Here is a 25,606-nt window from a genome sequence, read left to right on the forward strand (position 1 = left end):
AGATCAGTGGCCCCCAGCATAGGGAGACCTGTGCCCGTGCACCTCCAGGGTCTACCCAGAGGCTACAAGTCCAGCCAAACTGCTCTGACCAGCATTAGGGCCTCAGTCACTCCCTTTTCCCATGGTGACCCCAACATCCACTGTCAGAAAGGCCATGTCCTGCTCAACAACCACCCCCAGCCAGGACTAATCATAATCCTTAAATAGAGACATCCTCTAGAGACCAGGAGCAAGCCCTACATCTCTCCACCCTCCTCCCCTCCACCAGAACCCCAGACCCAGACCTCAGCCCCAGGCACCCCTCCCAGCCCTGCCCCCTGCCACCCCTTGGGCTCATTTCACCTGGAAGATGGATGAGGCAACCCTTTCAAGAGCATATACCTTGGGGGACTTCCCTGGTTTCCCAGTGGTTACGATTCTGTGCTTCACTGCAGGGGGCATGGATTCGCTCCCAGGTTGGGAAACCAAGAGTTCACGTGCCCCAGCTAAGGATCCTGCATGCCACAGCTAATGAATAGAGAGGAGAGGCTCGTCTCCCCATGGGAGCCAGTTGCAGCAGTTCAGGGGTCCGGGGCCATTCTATCGTTTATGTCCCTTCAGTAAGCCCCCCAGTAGTTTACTGCGGCACCTCTCGGAACTCTCAGGCTGAGTTCTTCCTGCCTCTCACCCGCCACCGCCACCCACCCCCCCAGCTCCAATGCTGAGCAGCCATTAGACAGCGCTCTTCTCTGCTATCCACTCCAGCCATTTCCCTCAATTTACCTAATGTTTCCATCATCCAAATAGCTTTCCTTACTAGCCTACCTCGTTCCTTTGCAAATTTCTTTCCTACCCCTCCACACGATTGGGGAGCCACACTTCTATTTCTTGTCTGTGTCTCTTGAGTCACTCCCTGTACCCTAACCAAGCCTTCTAGATGAACATAAAGACAAACTGAGCAAAACTAAAGAAGTAAATTATAATACAGTTTGATAAAGGCAGTAATGCTTTCTCCATGAGACTGCAAGGTTTCCGAAGGTGGGGCACTGTGCCTTCATTATCAATATTTTAAGAGCAGGAATAGTGCCACATCACTCAGAGAGAATAGAGGAAGAAACAGGCTTAGACAGGGTCTACAACTCACTCAAGGTCTGCAGTGCTCACCCTCTGTGCTGGGATTTGAACTGTGTGACTGTGGAGGCCAGGCTCCAGCCACCAGCACAGGCTGGAGTGAGTCATGGCCAAGATCAGACTGTCTAGAGCCGGCTCAGTCACCATTTACTGACTCTCAGTCTGATTCCTGTCCTCAGGCCCAGCCAGGGATGACTCACTAGGAAGCAGGAGAATGGTATGGCTCTGGGTCAGCCTCAGGTGATTTGATTATCATCATTATTTCTACCTTCATTAGCCAAATCATTGACTGCTTATTAAGCAGTCAGGCTGCTGACATGTCCTGTGCCCTGTGCCGACACTCCCTGGCCTTGAAACAGTCACATAGCCTAGAACCTATGATGCCAGCAAAAAGCCAGTGCCCACTATCCATTCATCCATTCCTGCCATTTTCAACATCCTTCTCTATGTCCACTTGTACCACACCCAGTGCTAGATGCTGAGGAGCACAGAATAAATAAGATACAGTCCCTGCCTTCACGGAATATCCTATCTACAGCAGAGAAAGACACACGAGTAATTGCAACACAGAGTGATCTGAACTGTGATAGAGGGACATCCAACAGGCAGCAGGGGCTTAGAAATGTGCATGTAAGTGCTCAGTCACTCAGTCATGTCCAACTCTTTACGACTCCATGGACTGCCAAGATTCTCTGTCCATGGAATATTCCAGGCAAGAATACTGGATCAGGTTGTCATTTCCTACTCCAGGGGATCTTCCTGACCCAAGGATCAAACCCAAGTCTCTTGCATCTTCTGCTCTGGAAGGTGGATTCACTGTGCCAATCTGTCTGGATTTGGGAAAAATTCTTCAGCCAGGTGGTGACCACTATGACCTAAAGAGATTGAATAGGGGGTTGCCAGGCAAGCCAAGGGGGTGGGCATTCTGGACAGATGGAACACAGCTGCAAAGGCACAGAGGTATCAGAGCCCAAGAGTGTTCCACTCACTGCCAGTGGTCTAGGGCAACTGGATCCCAGGAGACCCAGAGTACCAGAGGATCCTGGAGAGGTGAAAAGCCAGCATGTCACAGAACAAGGCAGCAGAGAAAAGCCATCCCAGTGAAACTGGTGGAGGCAACAAGGTTAAGGTGTCAGGGAATCAGAGTTAACAAAGGGAACCCCCCACTCCTGGCAAGTCATTCTGGGGAGCTACTAAACAGTTATGGAGAGCGATGCTCTACACACGTTACATCGATTATGTTATTTAATTCTTACAACTCAGTGCTGGAAGTACTATCATTATCTCCATTACACAGATGGAGAAACCGAAGCACCGAGAAGTTAGATAACTTACTCAAGGTTACACAGTTAACAGTAGTAGGGTCAGGATTTGAACTCAGATGGTTATGATTTAGGTCCTGTGCTCCTTTTTTTTAAATTACTTATTTCTGGTTGCGCTGGGTCTTCATTGCTGTGTGTGGGCCTTCTCTAATTGTGGAGTGTGGGGGCTACCCTCTAGCTGCGATGCCCGGGCTTCTCATTGCAGTGGCTTCTCTTGTGGAGCACGGGCTCTAGGTGCTTGGGCTTCAGTGGCTGCAGCACAGGGGCTCATTAGTTGTGGCTCGTGGGCCCCACAGCGTGCACACCTCAGTAGTTGTGATGCACGGCTTGGCTGCTCTGAGGCATGAGGGATCCTCCTGGACCAGGGATCAAACCCATGTTCCCTGCATTGGCATGCGGCTTCTTATCCACTACACCACCAGGGAAATCCACAGCTCCTATTCCCTTAAACACTATGCTATCATGAGTCTTTAAAAGTCAGAGATGATCAAGTGGAGAATAAATAACAGCACCTAGACTCTTTCCTCTCCTCACTTCACTGCAAGGCAGACTGACAGTGAAAGTACCGTCTTGGTTACTTTTGGGTTTAAGTTTTTGATGAGAAATCTGGCCTGCTTGTTCCCCCAGGGAAGTGGCCAATTTCCCCCAGAAAGAGTCCTCAGCCACACTCAACAGCACATCCCCACGTTAGTGCCAGGAATATTCATTCCATCAATGATGATTTACTGAGAATCTACTACACACTGAGCATCATTCGGGGTCTTGGGAATTTCATCCCACAAATAACAGTTGCATGTAATCAAAAGTACATAACTTCTCGGGTCATCTAACAACTTTTCCAGAGCATGCCATCTTTATTTTGGCACACACTATTTACTGTATAACACTTACTTTTCAATTCTTGGATTTTTAAAAAAGATAGTTTTAACTAAACATTTTCTGTGTAATATAAATTATGCAAATCAAACCTGTATAACTTGGTGAATTATCATGAAATGAATACAACCTTGTAATCACCACCCGGAGCAGGAAATAGAACATTGGCAATGCCCCAGAAACCCTTCCCATCACTCTCTCTCCCTCCTGCCCAAAGGGTATCACTAACCCCTGATTTCCAACATGATAAACAAGATTGCTCACCTTAAATTAAAAAAAAATTTTTTTTTCAATTTACTTATTTCTGTTTTTGGCTGCACTGGGTCTTTGTTGCTATGCATGGGCTTTCTCTAGTTGCGGCAAGTGGGGGCTACTCTCTAGCTGTGGTGCTCAGGCTTCTTATTGCAGTAGCCTCTCTTGTTGCAGAGCACAGCCTCTAGGGTGTGCAGGCTTCAGTAGCTGTGGCACTCAGGCTCAGTGGTTGTGCTACATGGGCTTAGTGGCCCCAAGGCACATGGGATCTTAACGGACCAGGGATCAAACCGGTGTTCCCTGCACTGCAAGGTGGATTCCTAACCACTGGGCCACCAGGGAAACCCAAATTTTATATAAATGGAATTGTACAGCATGTACTCCTTTGTGTTTGTCTTCTTTTACTTGATATTGTATCTGAGAGCCACTCTATGCTCTATGTAGCAGTAATCTATTCATTTTCATTGTTGTAAAGTATTCCATTACACTACAATTTATTTATCCATTATGCTACTGAAGAACATTTGGGCCATCAAATAATATTGCTAGCATTATTCTTGCACATGTGTTTTGATACACAGATGTTTGCAGAACTGGTGCTATATAATAAGAATCGGAATTATGGAGTCACAGAATGAGTGCTCAACTTGAGTAGATCATGCTAGTTTTCTAAGAAAGTGAAAGTTGTTCAGTCGTGTCTGACTCTTTGCAACCCCATGGACTATGCAGTCCAAGGAATTCTCCAGGTCAGAATACTGGAGTGGGTAGCCCATTCCCTTCTCCAGGGGATCTTCCCAACCCAGGGATTGAACACAGGTCTCCTGCATTGCAGGTGGATTCTTTACCAGCTGAGCCACCAGGGAAGCCTAAGAATACTGGGATGGGTAGCCTATCCCTTCTCCAGTGGATTTTCCCAACCCAGGAATCAAACTGGGGTATCCTGCATTGCAGGCTGATTCTTTACCAGCTGAGCTGCCAGGGAATCCCAGCAATACTGGAGTGGGTTGCCATACCCTCCTTCAGGGGATCTTCCCAACCCAAGGATCAAACCCAGGTATCTCACATTGCAAGATCCCTGGGAGGGATCATTTCTTGATCCCTTCCAAAGGTAGCAAGTCCTCCAACAACCAACCAGCTTTCCCTAAGCACCTACTATGTGAAAGGCGTACAAAGATGAATACTGAAAATAAGAACAGAAAGCCCTCTCATATCTGCAGCTCCCCATTATCATGAAAACAACAGGGAACTTTTAAGGAGGGCTTACTGTATCTAATATTCTTGTCTGGGAACTCCCATGGATAGAGGAGCCTGGTGGGCTACAGTCCATGCTGCTGCCAGAGTAGGACACGATTTAGTGACTCAACCACCACCGCCACTGCATGCTAGGCAGTTACTGAGTACTCGTATATGCATGACGTTACATTCTCACCACAATCCTCCAAGGGGAGGCAGTAACTTTCCTATCCAGTAGATGAGGAAATGTAGGTTCAGAGAAGTTAAGTAACTTGCCCAAAGCCACACAGTTAGCTAAAGATTGAATTTTTGGCCATACCATGTGGCTTGCAGCATCTCAGATGGAACTCAGGCCCTGGCAGTGAAAGCCCAGAATCCTAACCTACCAGGCCACCAGGAAACTCCCTTTTCTTCATGATCTTAAAGTATACTTACATGTGTATCCTTAAAAAATGTTTTTGATTTGTACTTTTTGAACTTTATATAAGTGGAATATTCTGTGCTTTCTGACTTGCTTATTTTCATTCAATATCATACACCTGAAATTATTGTACTAAATGCCAGTTTTTGCTCTTACAAATACTGCAGCTATGAATTCATATATACTGTCAAATAAAAAGAAACCTGGACTAAGGAAGGAGAGATTTTATTTGTAACAGTTATTGCAAGGAAGGAAAAGAACTACTGTAATAGATACAGGGAAGCTATTGCAAAGAGAAGCTCTAACCATAAGATCCACATGTGCCTCAAGGGTCAGGCAAAGAGTTTTTCTTTCATAGGGAGGAGTAAATACAGCTAGAAAGAACTTAGTGTGACGAAGTGGGATGACTGGGAATGACATATGAGACAGTAGGTCAGAAAATGCTTTACTCTGAACCCAGACTATTCTTCGGGGGCAAGGGAGCTGTTAAGGAGGAGTTGCCCGCAGCTCAAGCTGGGGGAGAGAAACACAGGGCAAAGTTCATGGACCTGGAGGAAGGAGAGAAGCTAAACTATAGTTAACAAGCATTTTGTTTTTATTGATCTGTGGGGAAAAGCAGTTCATCTAAGCATTTATGAGGCAAAGAATTGGAATTTGGAGTCTGTATCCAGCCTTGCCACAGGTAAACAAGAAGGCACTCATGAGTTTTATCTAAGTCGTAAAAGGAAGGTTGTCTCTTTGCAGTAAGTTGGTTCCAGAACACAAAAGGGTGGAGGGGGTTTCTTAACTTCCACTGTTTTCCAGGATCACAGGGCTTGAGCAAGGTTCAACACTGTCAATACATCTCTTGATAAACACATGCAAGAATTTCTTTAAAATGTATAACTAGAGGACTTCCCTGGTGGTACAGTGGATATGAATCTGCCTGCCAAAGCAGGGGACACAGGTTTAATTCCTGGCCTGGGAAGATTCCACATGCTTCGGCCCAGGCAACTCAACTACTGAAGCCCATGCACCCAGAGCCTGTCCTCCACAACGAGAAGCCACCGCGATGAGAAGCCGGCATACCACAGCTAGAGAAAGACTGCACATGGCAGTGATGACACCGGGCAACCAAATAAATAATTACAAAAAAAAACAAAACATATAACTAGAAGTGGAATTTCTGGGTCAAAAGATATGTGGAGTTCCATAGGGTAATGCCAAACTGTTTTCCAAAGCAGTGGTACCTGTTTACACTTCTAACAATGTAAGGGAGCTCCAGTTGCTCTACATCTTCAGGATTTAAGAGAGGATTTGAGGATTTAAAAATGTTTGCCAATCTGCTGGCTATGAAGTGGGTCTCATTATATTTCCTTGATGAAACGAGATTGAGTATCTTTCATTATTAATTAGATGTGTTTCTCTTCTGTGAAAGGTCTTCCGCCCACTTTTCAATTGGATTGCCTTTAGTTGCTTCAGTCGTGTCTGACTCTGTACGACCCTATGGACTGCAGCCCGCCAGGCTTCTCTGGCGATGGGATGGATTCTCTAGGCAAGAGTACTGGAGTGGATTGCCATGCCCTCCTCCAGGTGATCTTCCCGACCCAGGGATCGAACCCAGGTCTACCGAGTTGCAGGATTCCTGGGAGGGATCATTTCTTGATCCTTTCCAACGGCAGCAAGGCCTCCAACAACCAACCAGCTTTCCCTAAGCATCTACTATGTGAAAGACGTACAAAGATGAATAATGAAAACAAGAACAGAAAGCCCTCTCATATTGCAGCTCCCCGTTATCATGAAAATATCAGGGAACTGAGCCACCAGGGAAGCCCCGGATTCTCTTCTTCGAAATGATTTGTGGGAGTTCACCAATACGTTTTGGAAGAATGAATGGATTAACGACTGAAAACGCTCTAAACTGATAATTACAATTAGGTTTGGGAAATCTTAAACACTGTCCCTCCCTCAGACTTCTGATTTGATCCTCACTAGTGTAAAAGAGGAGAAGGCAATGGCACCCCACTCCAGTACTCTTGCCTGGAAAATCCCATGGGCAGAGGAGCCTGGTAGGCTGCAGTCCATGGAGTCGCTGAGGGTCGGACATGACTGAGCGACTTCACTTTCACTTTTCACTTTATGCGTTGGAGAAGGAAATGGCAACCCACTCCAGAGTTCTTGCCTGGAGAATCCCAGGGACGGGAGAGCCTGGTGGGCTGCCGTCTACGGGGTCGCACAGAGTCGGACACGACTGAAGCGACTTAGCAGCAGCAGCAGTGTAAAAGAACGCTGTAACACCACTTCTCAGGTGACTTTTTTCCATCACCACTTGCCTGTCTGTGGGAAAGGGACAGAACGACTTCATTCGAACCTTCCCACCTCTCGGTTCCATAGGCACAATCCCAGCTGACTCATCACCGAATACGCAATATTGCTACGCCTCAGCGCCAGCTCGCGATGTTCTCGCGAGAGTTGGTTCCAGCCGATCATGTGACAGCTAAGATGGCGGTGTCCAGCGAGGCAGAAGAGGAGGCGGTAGTTTATTTAGTCGTGAGCGGTATCCCCTCGGAGTTGCGGTCAGCACAGCTTCGGAACTACTTTAGCCAGTTCCGGGAACAACGCGACTGTGGCTTCCTCTGTTTCCATTACCGGCATCGGCCTGAGCGGGCCCCTCCCCAGGCTGCTCCCGACTGTACCCCAACTCCTATCCGCCAGGGTCTTGCCCAGACTTCACTCAACGATGCCGGTGCTCTCTCCACTCAGGACTCTAACCCTACCCGGACCCGCACCTGCTGCTGTGTTGTCTCTGTACGGGGGGCCGCTCAAGCCCAGAGGTTTCTCCGCATGTACTCGGGCCGCCGGTGGCTGGATTCTCAGGGGACTTGGTTACCTGGTCGTTGTTTCATCCGCAGACTTCGGTTACCTACTGAGGCATCAGGTACCCGTGGGAAAGAGACTAGACTTGGCCTACGGGCACTGGAACAGAGGTACCTTTCCTGAGGAGTGATGAGGATAAGTTAGGTCCCTCGTTAGGGCTCTTCAAGAGTTTAGATAATTTGTGGACAAAGTTTCAGGCTTAGTTTGCACGGTAGAAAAACTTGGGGAGAGGGGAACCTATTCAGATGATCTTTCCAGTTTGTTAAGTCTATTCCTAGATCCTTTCGATTTTGCACTGACATAGAGGGGTGAAAAGGAAGTCAAGTATTGTTTTTGTTGCCCCTTCTTTGTTGTCCGCCGCCCAGTCCTCTCTTGGCAAGATGCAGTTGCTCAGTCTCCAGCTGTTTGCAATCCCATGGATTGCAGCATGCCAGGCTTCTCTGGCAAGACGCAGATGAAGAGACAAGGTTTTTTATTTGGACTGTTCCCATTTTCTTGGGAAATCACTGATATGGAAACAGGAACCACAGGGCAGGGCCCTCTAATTTATTCATTCAACAAATCTAGCCTGTATTTATAGACTGAGTATGACTCTAGCTGGTATGTAGAAAACAGTCCGACACAGTCTGTGCTTCGAATTCAAAAAGGAACACAGATTTATAAAAAGATAATTGTTACAGGGATGCCATTCTAATTGTTAACATTTACTGAACGCTTCCTTATTAGGCACTGTTCTAAGCCTTTCATTTTCTTATTGACGCCTGACAACAATCGTATAAGGCAGGAGCTATTGTCACCCGTTTTGTAAGTGAGGAAACTGAAGGATGCAGAAGTTATGTTATAAGATGACAATCACAATATTAATCAGGCATTTTGCTCTGGAGCCTGTGCCCTTTATCTCCCATTGCTGTGAGATGGCAGAGGAGAAACCGATTTCCTAGAAGGATTAGGAGATGTGGCTTTCCATCTGGATCTTGAAATATAAACAGGAGTTTGTGGGAAAGAATGGTATTCAAAGTAAGTGGTATTTACAAAGATACAGAAATGTGAAGTCCAAAAACTTTCAGGGCATGTTAAATTGTTTGATGTGATTGGAACACATGATATGAGGGTGTGCGTGGGATGAGGGTTAGTGGCAGTTGAGAATCAAAAGGTCGTCAGGAACCAGATCTGAAAGAAACCTGTGAGCTTACCGAGGTGATGAGAAATGGCATAAAATTACTAGGTGGTTCTGGTCAGGAAACAGAGGAAAGGACTCTGGAAATGTTTGAAAGGGAGAAACAGTATTAGTGAAAGGATTTAAGCCTTGTCCAGTTTCTGGCTTACGTGTGGCTGGAGACTTTCAGGTTTCAAGTGCCATTCTTCTCCCTGCTTTCCAAGGTTTGGGCTCCTTTCCCTTCAAGACCCGGAAGGAACTGCAGAGTCGCCAGGCTAAGAGTGAAACCTTCACACTGGCTGACCTGAGGCAGCTGCCAGAGCTGAATCCACCGGTGCTGATGCCCAATGGGAATGTTGGCACTCCCCTGCGGGTCTTTTTAGAATTGATCCGGGCCTGCCGCCTACCCCCTCGGATCATCACCCAGCTTCAGCTCCAGTTCCCCAAGACAGGTTCCTCTCGGCGCTATGGCAATGTGCCCTTCACTTATGAGGACTCAGAGACTGTGGAGCAAGAAGAGTTTGTGTACACAGCCGAGGGTGAGGAAATACCCCAGGGAAGCTGCTTGGCAGACATACCATCCAACTCCCGTGAAGAGCCAGAGGAAGAAGAGGAAGAGGAAGAAGAGTCACACTCAGATGACGTGAGTATGGAGCACCATCTTGTCCTTGCTGGCAGCTTAGAGAGGCAAACGCATTGCTGCTGCCACTCTTCAATTGTGTGTTCCAAGAGCTCTAAACCTGGGGTCCTCAGGAGGCTTCTAAAGACTTGGAACTCCCTGACATTGAATATAAAACTGCATTTGCTTGTGCAGGTGTATGTTCCTTTGGCAAAAGGGACCAGAGCTTTTTTCCAAAGATTCTCAAAGGCATCTTTTCATTGCTTCAGAAGACATGTGAGGAGGGTCTCTTTCATTGATGAAATCTACTGACTAAGAGATACGATCACCTAAGGAAGTAGAGGCAGAGCTAGGATGTGAACCCAGTCCCCTTCGCTCCTTGTCTGACCTCTGTGTGCTTTCATCATGTTGAGAACTCACCTCTGTTTTCTGACCTTGAATCTGTGGATTGAACGCTAGCCTCCAGTCTAACCTCATCAGTGAAAGAGACATTTCTTCTACCTCTTTCTCCAAACTTCATTGTTCACCCATTGAATCAGGAGATTTTGTTATTTATTGGGAAACTTTTTTTTAAATGCGTGCCTTGTGTAAAAAGCAATTGATCTATGTCTTCAAAGCTCCCCGCTCAGAGTTACTAACACATCTGGACCACATCCTTAGTGTGGTACTGTTATGCCTTTTCTCCAGCACTTTCTCTGCAGCAGTGATTCCTGAGGCCTCCTGGAGTTTAAATGGGGCAGGGGGCCCCCAGGATTTTAAGCCAGGAGTCATTCTATCATTCCACAAGTCCAGTCAAGCAGCCGTAAACACAGGGGCTAGCACAGGATTCCAGAGACCCTCTAAAGCTCATTTCCTTCCCTCCAAGAGCCTTCAGTCTCCCTGAAGAGGAAGAACCAGTATCTGCAAAGGGTACATGGTACAGAATGGGTTTGCAGGCTGGTGCTGCCCCTCTCTTGGTGTACCATCTTGGGCAAATCACTTTGCTTCACTAAATCGAAGTTTCCTTATCTGTAGAACGGGAATAATGGTACTTATTCACAGAGTTGTTCGGGTGATTAAAGGAGCTAAGGTATGTGAAGGGTCTGACACAGTTGACAGTAGGTATTAGTTCTTGTCCCTTCTTTCTTTGTGACATAATGTAGAAAAGCATAAACAGTGTATATTGATTAACACAGAAGTTCACAGACCAGTGAGAGTGCTGTGGGCCTCAGTGTGGGGGACTTCATGTGCGCTAAAGCACTTGAGGATTAAGGAGGTGGTGGCGGAAGAGCAGGGCAGAGAGGCCGGGAGAGCGACGTGACCAAAAGTGCAACGATAAGAGTGAGTCAGGCTTGGGACTTCCTGGAGGTCCAGTGGGTAAGATTGGATGCCAGGGAAGTGCTTCCAGTGCAGGGGACACAGGTTCAGTCCCTGGTCAGGGAACTAAGATCCCTATCTGCTGTGTGGTGCAGCTTTAAAAAAAAAAAAGACTAGTAGGGGAAGTGGCCAAGTATGTTGAGAAACACTCAGGGCGTGGAGAGATTGTCAGGTCAGGCCTCAGGGGCCAAAAACATGCTGCTTCTCTGAGAAATCGGGAGGAATAGAGCTGAGGTCCCATCCCTAGGACCTCCTGTGCAGCCAGCTGCCTACCTGTGGGCCTCAGGTCAGGAAGCTGGACAGGCAGGTCTCCTCTCTCCACCTTCTCCCAGGATGATGACCGGGGTGAGGAGTGGGAGCGGCACGTGGCACTGCATGAGGACGTGACGGGGCAGGAGCGGACCTCTGAGCGGCTCTTTGAGGAGGAGATCGAGCTCAAGTGGGAGAAGGGCGGCTCCGGCCTGGTGTTCTACACCGACGCCCAGTTCTGGCAGGAGGAGGAAGGAGGTAATGCTAGCATCAGGCAAGGGCAGGGGTGGTCCCTGCTGCTCACCCTGCTGGCGGTGAGCCCGACCAGAGGGCTAGGAAAGAGGCTTACATTGTTGTATTTGAGAGACCAGCCATCCTTTCTAGGGGTTGGGGGTCAGGGGAGTGGGGAGAAAATGCCCTCCTCCCAATTCTGAGTGACCGTCCCAGAGGAGAGATTTGAATATACACTCCAAGTTCTAGAATGTCTAGATTTAACTCTTGATAGAACTGAGAGTCCTTGGTTCACTCTGCTTGATGCTTTTCTCTCTGCAGACTTTGATGAACAGACAGCTGATGACTGGGATGTGGACATGAGTGTGTACTACGACACAGGTACTGGGCCCGGGCTTGCAGTACTTGGAGATGGAATGGTGCCCTGGCCGTGCAGTGACACTTTACCAGACCTGCTTAGCAGAGTCTGTGACAGGGCACCAGTCTCTTAAAAGATCACTAGTTGAGTGCATTAAGTGCTGGTTGTGGGCAGCATCTTTTTTCTTTCTGTGTGGAGGAAGGACATGTGGGCACAGCCCTCAGGGAGGTCTGGTTCTGATGGGCAGGCCCTAGTAGAGTGGGAAAATCAGGAGTTCAGGCTCTGGTTAAGAATTTAGATTCTGGAGTCAAGAATCACCTAGGGTTGAGACCTCGCAGTGGTTAAGATTCCCAAGTTTCCAGTGCAGAGGGCTTGGGTTCGATACCTGGTTGAAGAACTAAGATCCCACATGCAGCGCAACGTGGTCAAAAAAAAAAAAAATGACCTAGGGTGATTTACAGAGTGGGAGGTGAAGACCTGGGTCCTAATTCCAGCTCTCATTTTTTGGTTCTGTGACTTTTCTGCACCACAGTTTTTCCTCATCTGTAAGATGGGACAGCCATGGTTCTTCCTCTTGGCAAACTCCCAGTCTAATGAGAAAAATACAGTAATGACACACTATAAAGATGAATATGTAAATCTTGTGAGGAGGGCCTAGAAACCTGATTTTCCCTACTTCTGCTGAGAGAGACCCTTCCACAAACTGGGCTCTGCTTCCTCAGATGGTGGAGACAAAGACGCCCGAGACTCTGTCCAAATGCGTCTGGAACGGAGGCTCCGTGATGGCCAGGAGGCCGGCTCTGTGATCAGACACCAGGTGGGCACCTTCGAGCGCCATACCAAGGTGAGCATTGTGCCCAGCCCACTGACCCCTTTCTTTTCCTTCTTTACCCCCATTCCCTCCCCTGCCCCCACAGGAGCCCCATGTCTTGAGTCTTCTCTCTTTCCTCTGCAGGGCATTGGGCGGAAGGTGCTGGAACGGCAGGGCTGGGCTGAGGGCCAGGGCCTGGGCAGCCAGTGCTCAGGCGTTCCCGACGCCCTGGATAATGATGGCCAGCATCCCAGATGTAAGCGTGGATTGGGGTGAGTACGGCTGAGGGACTTCCCTGGGAGCCCAAGTGAGCCTTTCAGCTATACCCAGGTTCCCCATTTCCCTCTGGTTCTGGGTTGGGCGCTAGAGACCCCCCAGGGACTGAACTTTAAAGCAGAATTGGAAGAAGTTGATCTGGCACTAGTCTTTTCAAGACTGAGTCCTCAAGCTTGATTAAGGATGATTAATCTCCTGGAGGAGTCATTCCCTCAAGTCTGAGGAATTTGGACTTGATGATTGCTCTTAGGGAGTGACTGTAAGTCACGAAGTGGTAACAGTTGTTCTGAATTTTGTGTACTATTTAAAATGAAAGCAGTATGTGAGGCCCCTGGTTGCTGGCACCATCAACAGATAAGATGAGGGGGCAGGAGATTCAATGCTCTGTCTTTGGGACAAACCAGATATGTTGGTGATGGACAGGGAGGCCTGGCATGCTTCAGTCCATGGGGTCACAAAGAGTCGGACACAACTGAGTGACTGAACTGAAGAGATACATAGTAGCTATTACCCTGTTCTTTCCCAACCCCTTTACTGGGGTAAGAGAGCAACCCTCTCACGGAGAGCCCTTTTTTTGTTTCAGGTACCATGGAGAGAAGCTCCAGCCATTTGGGCAACCGAAGAGGCCCCGTGGAACTGGCTTGGGGCTAATCTCCACCATCTACGATGAGCCCCTACCCCAGGACCAAGGAGAGTTGCTGCTCCGCCGCCAGCCACCCACCAGCATGAAGTTTCGCACAGAGGCTTTTGTGAGGAGTTCCAGCTGTGCATTGAACAGCCTCTCAGAGCCTGAGTGAAAGGTTCAAGGACTCCCCTTTAATCAGGATCACTCATAACTGCACAGTGGCAGCCCTGTGCCCAGCCTTATCTTCCACTGAAGGCAGAAAGAACTCTGGGAGCAGCAGTCTGCACGGTTGTTCAGGATGCTTTGTTCAGAACTTGCCTTCTGGTTGTCTACCTCAGGGACATTTTTACAAAAAGCCCCCTTTATATACTTCCCTTTAATGAAAGGAATTAATGACTTCTCCTCCTTGGTCTCCTAACCCTAGTCCCTATTTTTTGGGCTTGCTTCTGTTGCCTCCCCCAGCCCCTTGAAAAGCTGGACTGGCTGAGGTTATCAGCAAAACCTTACTGGCAGGAGGTTACCATGAAGCCCATAAAGAGGGGCGTTAAGGACACGGAAGAGGAGAGGGCTCATGTTCCTAACAGACGGTCTTGGGGCGGGCTCCAGTGCTGGGCTGGGGCAGCGAACAACCCGCCGCAGATGTGCCGGGTCTGCGACCTAACGGGAGAATAAAAAGGTTAACTACCGAATTTCTCTTTCTCTTCGGATTTGGGCCAGGAGTACGGTGGGGAAACCCCCGGAAAGGTCCCTGCAGGGCCCCCAATCGGCTCCACGCCCCAGCGTCACCACTTGGGGCTCATCTCCACAGCTCTCGGCGCCAAGCTGTGTCGTCACCGTAAGGGCGGGACTTCCTCTCCGGGCCGGGCTTTCCCGACGTCATCCGGAAGTCGGGTGCAGGTCCTGTCGGTACCTGGCCTTCTGATCCCCTCACAGCGCGTGGGTTCCCTCCTCTTCCTCAGGCGAGCCCCCGGCATCGCGGCCAGCCCGGGGCGAAGCGCACGTTGGGGGATCCCGTCGTTGCCCTCAGAGGTCGTCTCCGGTGTGGCTCCCGCCTCCCTCCCCTGCCGCGCTCAGCTGCTCCGCACGGAGCCGTGTGCCGGCCGCCCATGGCGGGAGCCGCTCCGACCACGGCGTTTGGGCAGGCGGTGATCGGCCCGCCGGGCTCGGGGAAGACCACGTATTGTCTGGGCATGAGCGAGTTCCTGCGCGCGCTGGGCCGGCGCGTGGCGGTGGTGAACCTGGACCCAGCCAACGAGGGGCTGCCATACGAGTGCGCCGTGGACGTGGGCGAGCTGGTGGGGCTGGGCGACGTGATGGACGCGCTGCAGCTGGGCCCCAACGGCGGCCTGCTCTACTGCATGGAGTACCTAGAGGCCAACCTGGACTGGCTGCGTGCCAAGCTCGACCCCCTGCGCGGCCACTACTTTCTCTTCGACTGCCCTGGCCAAGTGGAACTCTGCACGCACCACGGAGCCTTGCGCAGCATCTTCTCCCAGATGACGCAGTGGGACCTCAGGGTGCGTCTGGGGTCTGGCGGGCCTATTTTGCAGATGGAAGAACTGAGAAAGGGAGGAGGACAGATGCCACGCCCCCATGTCCCTCAGTGAGGTAGGGGCCCAGACGCTTGGAAGTAAAACAGGTGTGAGTTCGAATTCTGGCTTTGCCACTGACTCCACACTATGTGGTCCTGTGCAAGCCAGTTTAATCCCTCTGAACCTGCTTTCTCATCTGTAGGATGGATGTGTCACTACCCAATTGGGGATTATTGGGAGTATAGAAGGGTTTAAGTGGAAAGTGGCATGATGATTGTTGTTGTGACTTGGTAGGCAAAAGAAAGTGAAACAGTGGAGTCAGATGCAGTGCCCACTGGGAGGCTCAGTGCAAGGCATCTTGTAGGAAAAAGTGTTCCACCTCTCCTGGGATAAGGGTTAGCAGTGGCTGTTAGAAGAGGAGGAGACTAATGGGAAGACTTGCCCTTTGCTCTCAGAAGTCCCCAATCTGATGGGAGGGACAGAGGCCCTAATGTTCCCTGCTTCCCTGGGCCACTCTCACGCCTTTCCCTTCCTCTCTTCCCAGCTGACTGCTGTTCACCTGGTGGATTCTCACTATTGCACAGACCCTGCCAAGTTCATTTCAGTACTGTGTACTTCCTTGGCCACCATGCTGCATGTGGAGCTGCCCCACGTCAACCTCCTCTCCAAGATGGACCTCATTGAACACTATGGGAAGCTGGGTAAGAGATCCTGTTCTGGAAGCCCAGGGCAGCAGGTGGGCTGGAGTGATGCAGAGATCTCTGCTGAAGGAAGCCGCTTCCAGGGACTGTGTATGGCCTGGTGAGAGTAGCCACAGGCAGATCTGACCCCTGCCCATTTATTTTGTGCCCCTCCGTGCCAGATACTATTCTGGGTTTTGGAGACAAGAGAGCTACAGATGGTGATATGTATTATGAAGGAATTAGAAGAAAATGATGCATAGTGAGTGAATGAGAAGGAGGGTGTGAACTGTACCATTTGAGCTGAGTAGTAAAAAAAAAAAAAAGGCAAGTCAAGGCAGAAGTGTCCTAGACAGGGGATCCAGTAACAGTAAAGGCCCTTAGGGAAAGAGCTTTTTGTGTTCAAGGGAAAGGGGATGGGAAGTGGGGGAGCCCAGTGTAGCTCAGAGAGTGATAGGAGGAAGCGAGGTCAGAGAGGTGGGCAGGGGCTAAAGAGGAAAGCCATTGATGAATATGAAGCAGGAGAACACCATGAACTGAAAAGGCCCTTTTGACTTCTTTGTGAATTGAAAGAGGCAAGAATGAAACAGATCCTATAGGAGGTTTTTGCAGCAACCCAGGCGGTGGTTAGTGGGAACGAAGAGAAGGAAATAGATATAAAACTTAACTCAGGAAATAGGATTTGCTGGTGGATTGGACATAGAGGAATTAAGAATGCCTCTCACATTTCTGACCGAACCAGTGGACGGATAAAGGTGGGAACAACAAAGGGAGAAGCAGGCTGGCAGGAGGCAGGGGTGTTGCCTAGGTTCTAACAGCCAGTGTTTTTCTCCTGCAAAATTAGTGCTCTGCTGACTGGAGCATCAGTTCTCTAAATACCATCTTCAGCCACAAAGAATGGAGAGAACAGCTGAAAGGAGGTTGTGGGGAGAGTGAAGTGTCGGGGCCTTGTCCAGGGAGGGTGACTGGGTGCCCGTCGGGACACGGAAGGATGTCAGCACCTTGGAGGGGCCGCCTCAGCCCAGAGTCTTGGTCCATCTCTTGGCAAGCCCAGACACCCCATTTTATCTGTGTACAGATTTATGCCTCTCTCCCCCTTGACAGCCTCCATTCCGATGGCCACGTTTGTCCTCTGCATTTCTAGCTCTGACTCTTGCCAGTCATCCTCACAAGAGATGGAGGGACACACCAGATCAGGCAGTTGAGACCCAGAGAAGTTACATGAATAGCCCAAGCTAGCATGTTAGCTGAGAGGAAATCTAAGTGCCAGTGTACCTGGCTGCAGTTTCTCCATTCTCAGTGAGAAACACACCTGTCAGGCAATCCAAGAAGTTTGTTGGAATGGCCACATTTTCTTCTTTGCAGACACAGGGGTGTCAGTTTCTAATCAGGGCTGGTAAAAATACAGAAAGCAGAGCTCAGGGTGTGAGTCAGTTGGTCCCGACAGCCAGATTCCCTCAACTGACTTTGGGACAGACCTGCTGAGTTCCCAGCTGCCTGAGTTTTCCAGGCAGAAATGGATAATACGGGAAGGCCCACTTTCCTTCTCTTAAGAGGAAGTTTGTATTCATAGAACTGAATTCAGGGACCTCTGAGTCATCTATTCTGATCTTCTCATTTTATGCTAAGAAGGAACTGGCCCAGAAAGGGAAAGTCATTTTCCCAAGAGGCCAGCTTGCTAGATCGATGACTTAGAGTGTGTGTGCCTGGTCCTGGGGGCACTGCCTGCCTGTGAGCCTCGTGAGGCAGGGGCCAAGCAGTGTTATTGGTACATGTTCAGTCTTATTACCGTTGATCAGGCACTTCTCTGAACCAGACACTGAGGTTTATGGCAGTTAATCCTCACAGTAGCCTCATGAGGTGGGTAACTGCCCACAGAGCTGGTAAATGGCAGCGCCAACAAGTGAAATCAGTTGTTTTCTTCTTAGTAAGTTAATTTCACTGCCTCAACAAATATTTGTTGAATGAATGAATGAATGAGTGAGTGAATGAAAGTAAAGGAAGAAAGAAAAAAATACGTTTTCTGTTCTCAGGTCTTTGCCTGATGCCAACTGCTCCTAATACCAGTTTCTCTTCTCTTTCTTCTTTTTTAATTGAAATATAATGGACTTACAATGTTGTGTTAACAAAGTGATTCAGTTATACATACATAACATTCAGTTATACATTCAGTTATACATATACATATATTCTTTTTCGTATTCTTTCCATTGTGGTTTATCTTTATCACAGGATATTGAATAGAGTTCCCTGTGCTAACCAGTTTCTCTTCTTAGCCTTCAACCTGGACTACTACACAGAGGTCCTGGACCTCTCCTACCTGCTGGACCATCTTGCTTCGGATCCTTTCTTCCGCCACTACCGGCAGCTCAACGAGAAACTGGTGCAGCTCATTGAAGACTACAGCCTAGTCTCCTTCATCCCTCTCAATATTCAGGTACAAGCATACTTCTTTTTTTTTCTTTCTCTCTCTCTTTTTTTTGGACATGCTGCGCAACTTGTGGAATCCCCAACCGGGGACTCAACCTGGGCCTTGGACAGTGAAAGCTCAGAGTGCTAACTGCTCACAGTGCTAACTGCTGGACCGGCAGAGAAGTCCCGAAGGACATCTCAGTTTTTTTGCACTTCACTTTACTGTACTTCACAGCTACTGCTTTTTTTTTTTTTTTTTTTAATGAATTGCAGGTTTGTGGCAACCCTGCATTCAACAAGTGTATGTTCCAACAGGATTTGCTCACTTTATGTCTCCATGTCACACTTTGATGATTCTCACAATATTTTAAGCTTTTTCATTATTATTATTATATTTGTTATGATGATCTGTGATCAGTGATCTTTAATGTTACTCTCTACAGTCGTTTGGGGCACCATCAACTACACCCATATAAGACAGTGAACTTAATCCACAGATGGCGTGTGGATTTTGACATGTATTTTGATAGCTTCACTGACTGGCTGTTCCCGCATCTCGCTCCCTCTCCTTGGGCCGCCTTATTCCCTAAAACACAGCAGTGTGGAAATTAGGCCAGTTAATAACCCTACACTGGTCTCTGTGTTCAAGTAAAAGGAAGAGCTTCACGTCTCTCACTTTAAAAGCTAGAAATACTTAAAATCAGTGAGGAAGCCATGTCGAAAAGCTAAGAAAGGCCAAAAGCTAGGCCTCTGGTGCCAAACTGTTTGCCACGTTGTAAATGCAAAGGAAAAATTCATGAAGGAAATCAGAAGTGCTGCTCAGTGAACACAGGAGCAGTAAGAAAGCACAACAGAAATCTTTCAGCATATCAGAAAGCTGATATGGAGAAAGTTTTAGAGGTCTGAATAGATCAAACCAGCCATAGCATTTCCTTAAGCCAAAGCCCAATCCAGAGCAAGGCCCTACCTAACTCCTTCTTGTTCTTTGAAGGCTGAGAGGTGAGGAAGCTACAGAAAAAAAGTTTGAAACTTGCAGAGGTTGGTTCCTGAGGTTTAAGGAAGGAAGCCATCCCAGTAACATGAAAGTGTAGGTAAAGCAGCAAGTGCTAAGGAGAAGCTGCAGCAAATGATCCAGAAGATCTCGCTGAGATAATTAAGGTGACGTCACTAAACAGATTCTCAGTGTAGACAAAACAGCCTTACACTGGAAGGTGTTATCTAGGACTTTGTAGCTAGAGAGGAGTCAGTGCCTGGCTTCAAAGGACAGGCTGACTCTTGTTAGGGACTAATGCATCTCGTGACTTTAAGTTGAAGCCAGAGCTCATTTACCATTCTGAAAATCCTAGGCCCTTAGGAATTCTATTAAATCTGCTCTATCTGTGCTTTATAAATGGAACAACAAAGCCTGGATGACAGCACATCTGCATACATGTTTTACTAAATATTTTAAGCCCACTATTGAGACCTACTACTCAGAGAAAAAGATGCTTTTCATAATATTACTGCTCATTGACAAGACACCTATTCACCCAGGGGCTGTGATGGAGAAGTTTTCATGCCTGCCAACACAACATCCATTCTGCAGCCCATGGATCAAGGAGTCGTTTTGACTTTCAAGTCTTAGTATTTAAAAAATACATTTCTGAAGGGTATAGCTGCCATAGATGGTGATTCCACTCATGGTTCTGGGCAAAGTAAATTGAAAATCTTCTGGAAAGGATCCCCATTCTAGATGTCATTAAGAACATCTGTGATTCATGGGAACAGGTCAAAATATCAACATTAAAAGGAGTTTGGAAAACGTTGATTCTAGCCCTTGTGGGTGACTCTGAGGGGTTCAAAACTTCTGTGGAGGAAGTAAGTGCAGATTGGTAGAAATGGCAAGAGAATTAGAATTAGAAGAGCCTGAAGCTGTGACTGAATTGCTGCAATCTCATGAAAAAAGTTGAATGGATAAGTTCCTTCTCAGGGATGAGCAAAGCAAGTGGTTTCTTGAGATGGAACCTACTGGTGAAGATAACTGGGAAGGATGAAATGGCAACAAAGGATTTAGAATATCACATGAGCTCAGTTGATACAGTAGCAGCAGGGTTTCAGAGGACTGACTCCAGTTTTGAAAGAAGTTCTACTGTCATGCTATTAAATGCTGTCAAACAGCTTTGCGTGCTACAGGGAGATGGTTCATAAAAAGAAGAGTCAATTGATGGCTGCACACTTCACTATTGTCTTATTTTAAGAAACTGCCACAACCATCTCAGCCTTCAGCCACCCACCCTGATCAGTTAGCAGCCTTCAACATGGAGGCAAGACCCTCAACCAGCAAAAAGATTATGACTCACTGAAGGCTCAGATGATAGTTAGCATTTTTTAGCAATAAAGTACTTTTTGATTAAGGTTTTTTTTTTTAGACATAATTGTACACTTAGTAGACTACAGTAGAGCTTAAACACGACTTTTATATGCACTGGGAAACCGAAATATTCATGTGACTCACTTGATGATGGGATTTGCTTTATTGGAATACTCTAGAACCCAACCCACAGTATCTCCGAGGTGTGCTTGTACTAGGCACTGGAACGACTCCTCCCTTGGCTATCGGCTCTGACGTGCCTGGGACTGCACTTGCAGACCAAGGATATAGGAAGCGTGGAGGCCTCGAACAGTAGTCTTTGTCCTGGTCTCAGCTCATCAGTCTCATTGGCTTCGAGGCCAGTGGGAGGCAGGATTCCAGTAAAGAGGGTGGACCAGACTTTGGCCCTGTCTGTTCTGTTTTGCTGGGTTCTCTCCACGTATGTTACCTCCTCTGTGTGAAAATGGAGGGGTTCAGAAAGTGCCCAGCAAGGGACTTGACCAAGGCCAGAGACAAGTCTTTCAGGCTCTTTCCAGATGGGCAACTGACTGTTGACTTTGCAAAGTAGTACCCAACTCTTGTGCCTCTCACCTTGTACCCTGCAAAGGGAACCTGGGAGGAAAAGGTGCGTGTTAGATTATCCTTTCTGCTGTGGTGGACTTAAAGAACTTGTCTCTTCTGTTTAATGCCACACTTCTCTCCTCTACAGTGAGGAGGTGAACCCTATAATATTAATCGTACAATTTACAGCTTGTTGAAGGCTTTCTGTATTAGACACTGTGTGTGTGTGCTGAGGACTGTTACATGTACTGTTTTGATCTCTTTCCCATCATGTGATATAGGGACCATCCTTACCACTTTTATATGGAGGAACAAATAAGTTACATGCATATTTACGGGTGCCTGCTGTTAGCTAAATGCTGTGCCAGGCACTGGGGATGTCTGGGCAAACAGGTTCCTGACCTCCAAGGGTGCACAGTCCAGTGGGGGAGTTACTAACTTGTTAATAGTAAGATGGTAGGCTCATAGCCACAGTGGGGATCAACCCAGGGGATGGTAAGTGTGCATGGAGGAGCTTATCTGTTCTAATTTGGGTGAGTTGGCAGTTAGGAAAGAAGGGGTGTAGTCGGGCCTCTGGCGACACTAGATATATTCCAGGCCAAGGAAGCTGCATGGATTAGAGGCTTCACGAGGCAAGATGGAGGGGGCATATTTGGAGAATGCAGTTGGTTTGGTACAACCTCAGTTCCACATACCTCTGTTTCTCTCCTCCCTGCTCAGGACAAGGAGAGTATCCAGCAGGTGCTGCAGGCTGTGGATAAAGCCAACGGCTACTGCTTTGGGGTCCAGGAGCAGCGGAGCCTGGAGGCCATGATGTCTGCCGCCATGGGAGCTGACTTCCACTTCTCCTCGTATCCTTCCTCACCAGCCTCCACCGTGGCCAAGAGCAGAAGGCCAGGGGCTGAGGAATGGCCACGTCTGCCCTTACAGATGATTGGTTTCCTGTTGACCAGTGGGCTCCCTGGTGGCTGGTCCCTTGGAAGGCTTCAGGGTTGTTTGTACCTGAGGATAAGTAGGACTCTGATCAGAAGGAGCAACAAATACAGAGGCCCAGCCATGAAGGGGCACTGGTCACTTGGGAGAGACACGAGGGCTTCAGTTTGCCTGGTGTCTTGAACTTGAAGGAGAAGGGGAGATGCAGTGGTCAAGGGAGGTGGGCAGTGGAGGAGTGTGGACTTTGGTCTGTGGGTGGCTGGTGGGAACCAGCATCCTCCCGATGAGCTGAGCGTGATGTGATCAGATGTCCATTTTTGAAAAGCACCTCCAAGTACAGAAAGTGCATTTAAGGGATGTGATTGGAAGCAGGAGCGTTTTTAGTCTCCAGGTGAGAACGGATGAAATGTTAGTATGAGAATAGAAAAAGGGGTGTGGCCTGGGAAAAATACTAAGGAGATAGACAACCAGAGCTGGTGACCAGGTGGTTATAGGATAGAAGGAGGTGGAGCAGAAGTTAGACTCCCAGGTGGTTGGGCTGGTTGTAGGCCTCCTTGGTGGCTTGGATGGTAAAGGATGTGCCTGCAACGCAGGTTTGATCCCTGGATGGGGAAAACCTCTGACTCCTGGAGGGGCATGGCTACCCACTCCAGTATCCTTGCCTGGAGAATTCCATGGACACAGAAGCCTGATGGTCTGTGGTCCATGGGTTCGCAGTCAGACACGACTAAGCAACTAACACTTTGACTTTTCGGGGTGGTTGTGCTCACTGAGGCCAAAAAAGGAAGAGGAGAGGGCAGGTTTGTCAGGTGGGTAGCAGGGATGGGAGCTGAGGGTTGTGCCATCTTTGAGGGGCATGGCTCCAGAGCACGTGCCACAACACAGAGCCGGAAGGTTGGCGCGCTCCAGTTCTCTGCTGCTTAGCACTGTGGGGAAAAGGCACAAAGAGGAGCGTGTGAGTCTGGTTGCTTCAAGGGACTTCTCAGACCAGTTGGTCCCCATGGCCTGAAGCTATAATTATGAGGAAGGGAACAGGATGGGAGGAACCTGCCAGACACAGTTGGGAGGCAGGCATCACAGAGATCAGATCCTGCCCAGACCAGTTCCCCATCCTTGCCTGTGCTGTCAGCCTTGACAAGCCCCCCATCAGCACCCTGGGCCTCCAGGAGAAGTACCTGGCGCCCTCAGAGCAGTCAGTGGAGCAGGAGGCCATGCAGCTGTAGCAGCAAGCTGGGCTCCGGAGGACGAGACACACGACCCAGCACTGGGGGGAGTGGCGGCTCCCAGTGACCAGCTGGACAGCTCAGCTGCAGCAGATCCAAGAGCAGCCCTCCGGGCTAGAGCTGGGAGACAGGCATGAGGATACCTAGGCCTGCAGAGGACTTCTGGCCTGAAGCCAGACGTGTCGCAAAGCAGAGCATCAGTCACACCCTTATGAGCTCTGGATGCTGCCACTGGGCATTCAGCACTGACCCACTTGGGCTGTGATGGGATGTGCTGCAATACAAGAGCTTATTTTCTACTTCTTGTGGCTTCCAAACTTTCTTCCCGCTACCCTGGCCAAGGGAGGTGGGAACGTGGGAAGGCCACCCTTCCCCAGAAGAGGCCTGTTTCTTGGTATTCCAGGGCAGGCTCGCCCCCAAGCCCAGGACCATGCTGGAGGGATGACCCAGTCTCCAGTGGTGCTCCTTTGTCCATCTTCAGCGCTAACAGTGAACTCAAGCCTGAGCTTTCACAAGCACCATTTCCTAGCAGATCTTGCAATGGTTTATTTTCATTGTATTTATTTCACAGTTTTATTCTTTTGAGGGGCAAGTGTTAATTAGTTTTCCATTTATAGTAATGATTAAAGTTTATTTTAAAATGAAGTTACTTATACAAAATATGTTGTTGAAAGAAAAATATTAGTATATAATACGGTATGAAGGCTGTGGCAAAACGATGACTTCAGGTTGGAAATACTGGTACTTGCTTCTTGTTGGGTGTTGCAGCTAGTTGGGGGCGATTCGTATTTTTAACCAGTAGGTGGCGCCCCAGGCTTTCTTTTCTTTCTTTTTTTTTTTTCTTTTTTAATTTTAATTTTCTTTCAGTTGTAGCCTGGAGGCAGAAGGGGACAGATGGCAGTTGTGCCAGTATTCTTATTTGCAGACACTCAGGCCTGTTAACACATGGGATGGGCTTCGCATTTCACAAAGAGCTTCCACACAGACAGTCCTCATATGACTCTCACAGGAACGCCTAGGGCTACAGATGAGGTGGGGAATGGTGCTAACCCCCACTTTATATGAGGAAACAGAAAACTGAGGAGTTTGAACCTCGGTCAGCCTGGCTCTCTCACACTCGCTTTGCTGACTTCTTAAATGGTGAATCCTTAGTGGTGAAAAGTCACGGCTCCTTCTCCCACAGGATTTGTAGCCACTCATGAGAAAGAATTTAGACACCTGTAGAGTATTCCTGGGAGAAGGCAATGGCACCCCCACTCCAGTACTTTTGCCTGGAAAATCCCATGGACAGAGGAGCCTGGTAGGCTGCAGTCCATGGGGTCGCTAATAGTCGGACACGACTGAGCGACCTCGCTTTCACTTTTCACTTTCATGCATTGGAGAAGGAAATGGCAACCCACTCCAGTGTTCTTGCCTGGAGAATCCCAGGGACGGGGGAGCCTGGTGGGCTGCCGTCTATGGGGGTCGCACAGAGTCGGACACGACTGAAGCGACTTAGCAGCAGCAGCAGCAGCAGCAGCAGCAAAGTATTCCTGAGTTGTAAATCAGGGGGAACTGTTCTGAAGTGGACTTGAAATGGTGATTGAGCTCTGCTTTCTTAGTTTTGGCCATCAGAGCAGAAGGCAGAGAGGAAGGGGCCATAAGGAGGCTCTTCGGACTGGAGCAGTGTGAAAGCAGTCGACCTGGACTCCCACGCCTGGCAGGATACAGGATAATAACTGGGTGCTACTTCCCCCACCTCTTTCATCTGAGGAGTTCAAAGCACCTCACCCCTTTTAACACTGTACACAGTAGGTGGGGAGTATCAACAGGGCAAGCCAGGGAAACTGAGGCCAGGAGGCACTGCCTGGGGCTGTCTGTGAGTCACCTGTGAGGCTTGGAGCCCGGGATCATGACGCCCAGGCTCTTGGACAAATCCCTCATCAATTAAGGCGTGAGGGTGGGTGCTGTGTGTTTGAAGCTGGTACCAATAGTTGTGGTCAGGGGTTTTGATGCTTACCCCGAACTAGAGGCCCCAGCCACCACCAAAGCACACCAGATGGAAGAAAGGCGTCATGTAGAACTTTATGGCCTCATATGCAAGCACCCTCAGCATCAGTGAGTGGGGAAGGATGGAAACACTCCAGGCTTTATTTTCAGGCCTTGGTGTGACAAGGGTGTGTCT

The 25,606-nt window shown here is 48.6% G+C and overlaps 2 protein-coding genes across 3 annotated transcripts; both read left to right on the forward strand.

Moving 5' to 3' along the window:
• The first annotated feature begins 7,673 nt into the window (after positions 1-7,673).
• GPATCH3 (G-patch domain containing 3) lies at positions 7,674-14,440 on the forward strand. 2 transcript variants are annotated; one of them, NM_001098972.2, is given in 7 exon segments: positions 7,674-8,131; positions 9,451-9,869; positions 11,534-11,708; positions 12,003-12,062; positions 12,762-12,883; positions 12,995-13,122; positions 13,710-14,437. In NM_001098972.2, coding segments are annotated over 7 exon segments (1,554 nt in total). In that variant the 5' UTR covers positions 7,674-7,695; the 3' UTR covers positions 13,924-14,437.
• Positions 14,441-14,639: 199 nt separating this feature from the next.
• GPN2 (GPN-loop GTPase 2) lies at positions 14,640-24,087 on the forward strand. Its single transcript, NM_001098973.1, has 5 exons — positions 14,640-15,268; positions 15,828-15,984; positions 18,240-18,400; positions 22,007-22,137; positions 23,370-24,087. Exons 1-5 carry the CDS (start codon positions 14,858-14,860, stop codon positions 23,440-23,442), a joined length of 933 nt encoding a protein of 310 aa, NP_001092443.1. The 5' UTR covers positions 14,640-14,857; the 3' UTR covers positions 23,443-24,087.
• The last annotated feature ends 1,519 nt before the right edge of the window (positions 24,088-25,606 follow it).

The sequence above is a fragment of the Bos taurus genome, chromosome 2, assembly GCF_002263795.3.
Source record: "Bos taurus isolate L1 Dominette 01449 registration number 42190680 breed Hereford chromosome 2, ARS-UCD2.0, whole genome shotgun sequence".
In the NCBI taxonomy this organism is placed as follows: domain Eukaryota; kingdom Metazoa; phylum Chordata; class Mammalia; order Artiodactyla; family Bovidae; genus Bos; species Bos taurus.

What these genes read in the sequence shown, in the direction of transcription:
- GPN2 (NM_001098973.1), top strand. Translation starts at nt 14,858, where the DNA reads ATGGCGGGAGCCGCTCCGACCACGGCGTTTGGGCAGGCGGTGATCGGC. An exon ending in TGACGCAGTGGGACCTCAGG is followed by an intron (nt 15,269 to 15,827) that starts GTGCGTCTGGGG and finishes CTCTCTTCCCAG; the next exon opens with CTGACTGCTGTTCACCTGGT. An exon ending in GCTGACTTCCACTTCTCCTC is followed by an intron (nt 22,138 to 23,369) that starts GTATCCTTCCTC and finishes GCCCCCCATCAG; the next exon opens with CACCCTGGGCCTCCAGGAGA.
- GPATCH3 (XM_005203145.2), top strand. Translation starts at nt 7,934, where the DNA reads ATGCCGGTGCTCTCTCCACTCAGGACTCTAACCCTACCCGGACCCGCA. An exon ending in GAGTGTGTACTACGACACAG is followed by an intron (nt 12,063 to 12,761) that starts GTACTGGGCCCG and finishes CTGCTTCCTCAG; the next exon opens with ATGGTGGAGACAAAGACGCC. An exon ending in CCTTCGAGCGCCATACCAAG is followed by an intron (nt 12,884 to 12,994) that starts GTGAGCATTGTG and finishes TTTCCTCTGCAG; the next exon opens with GGCATTGGGCGGAAGGTGCT.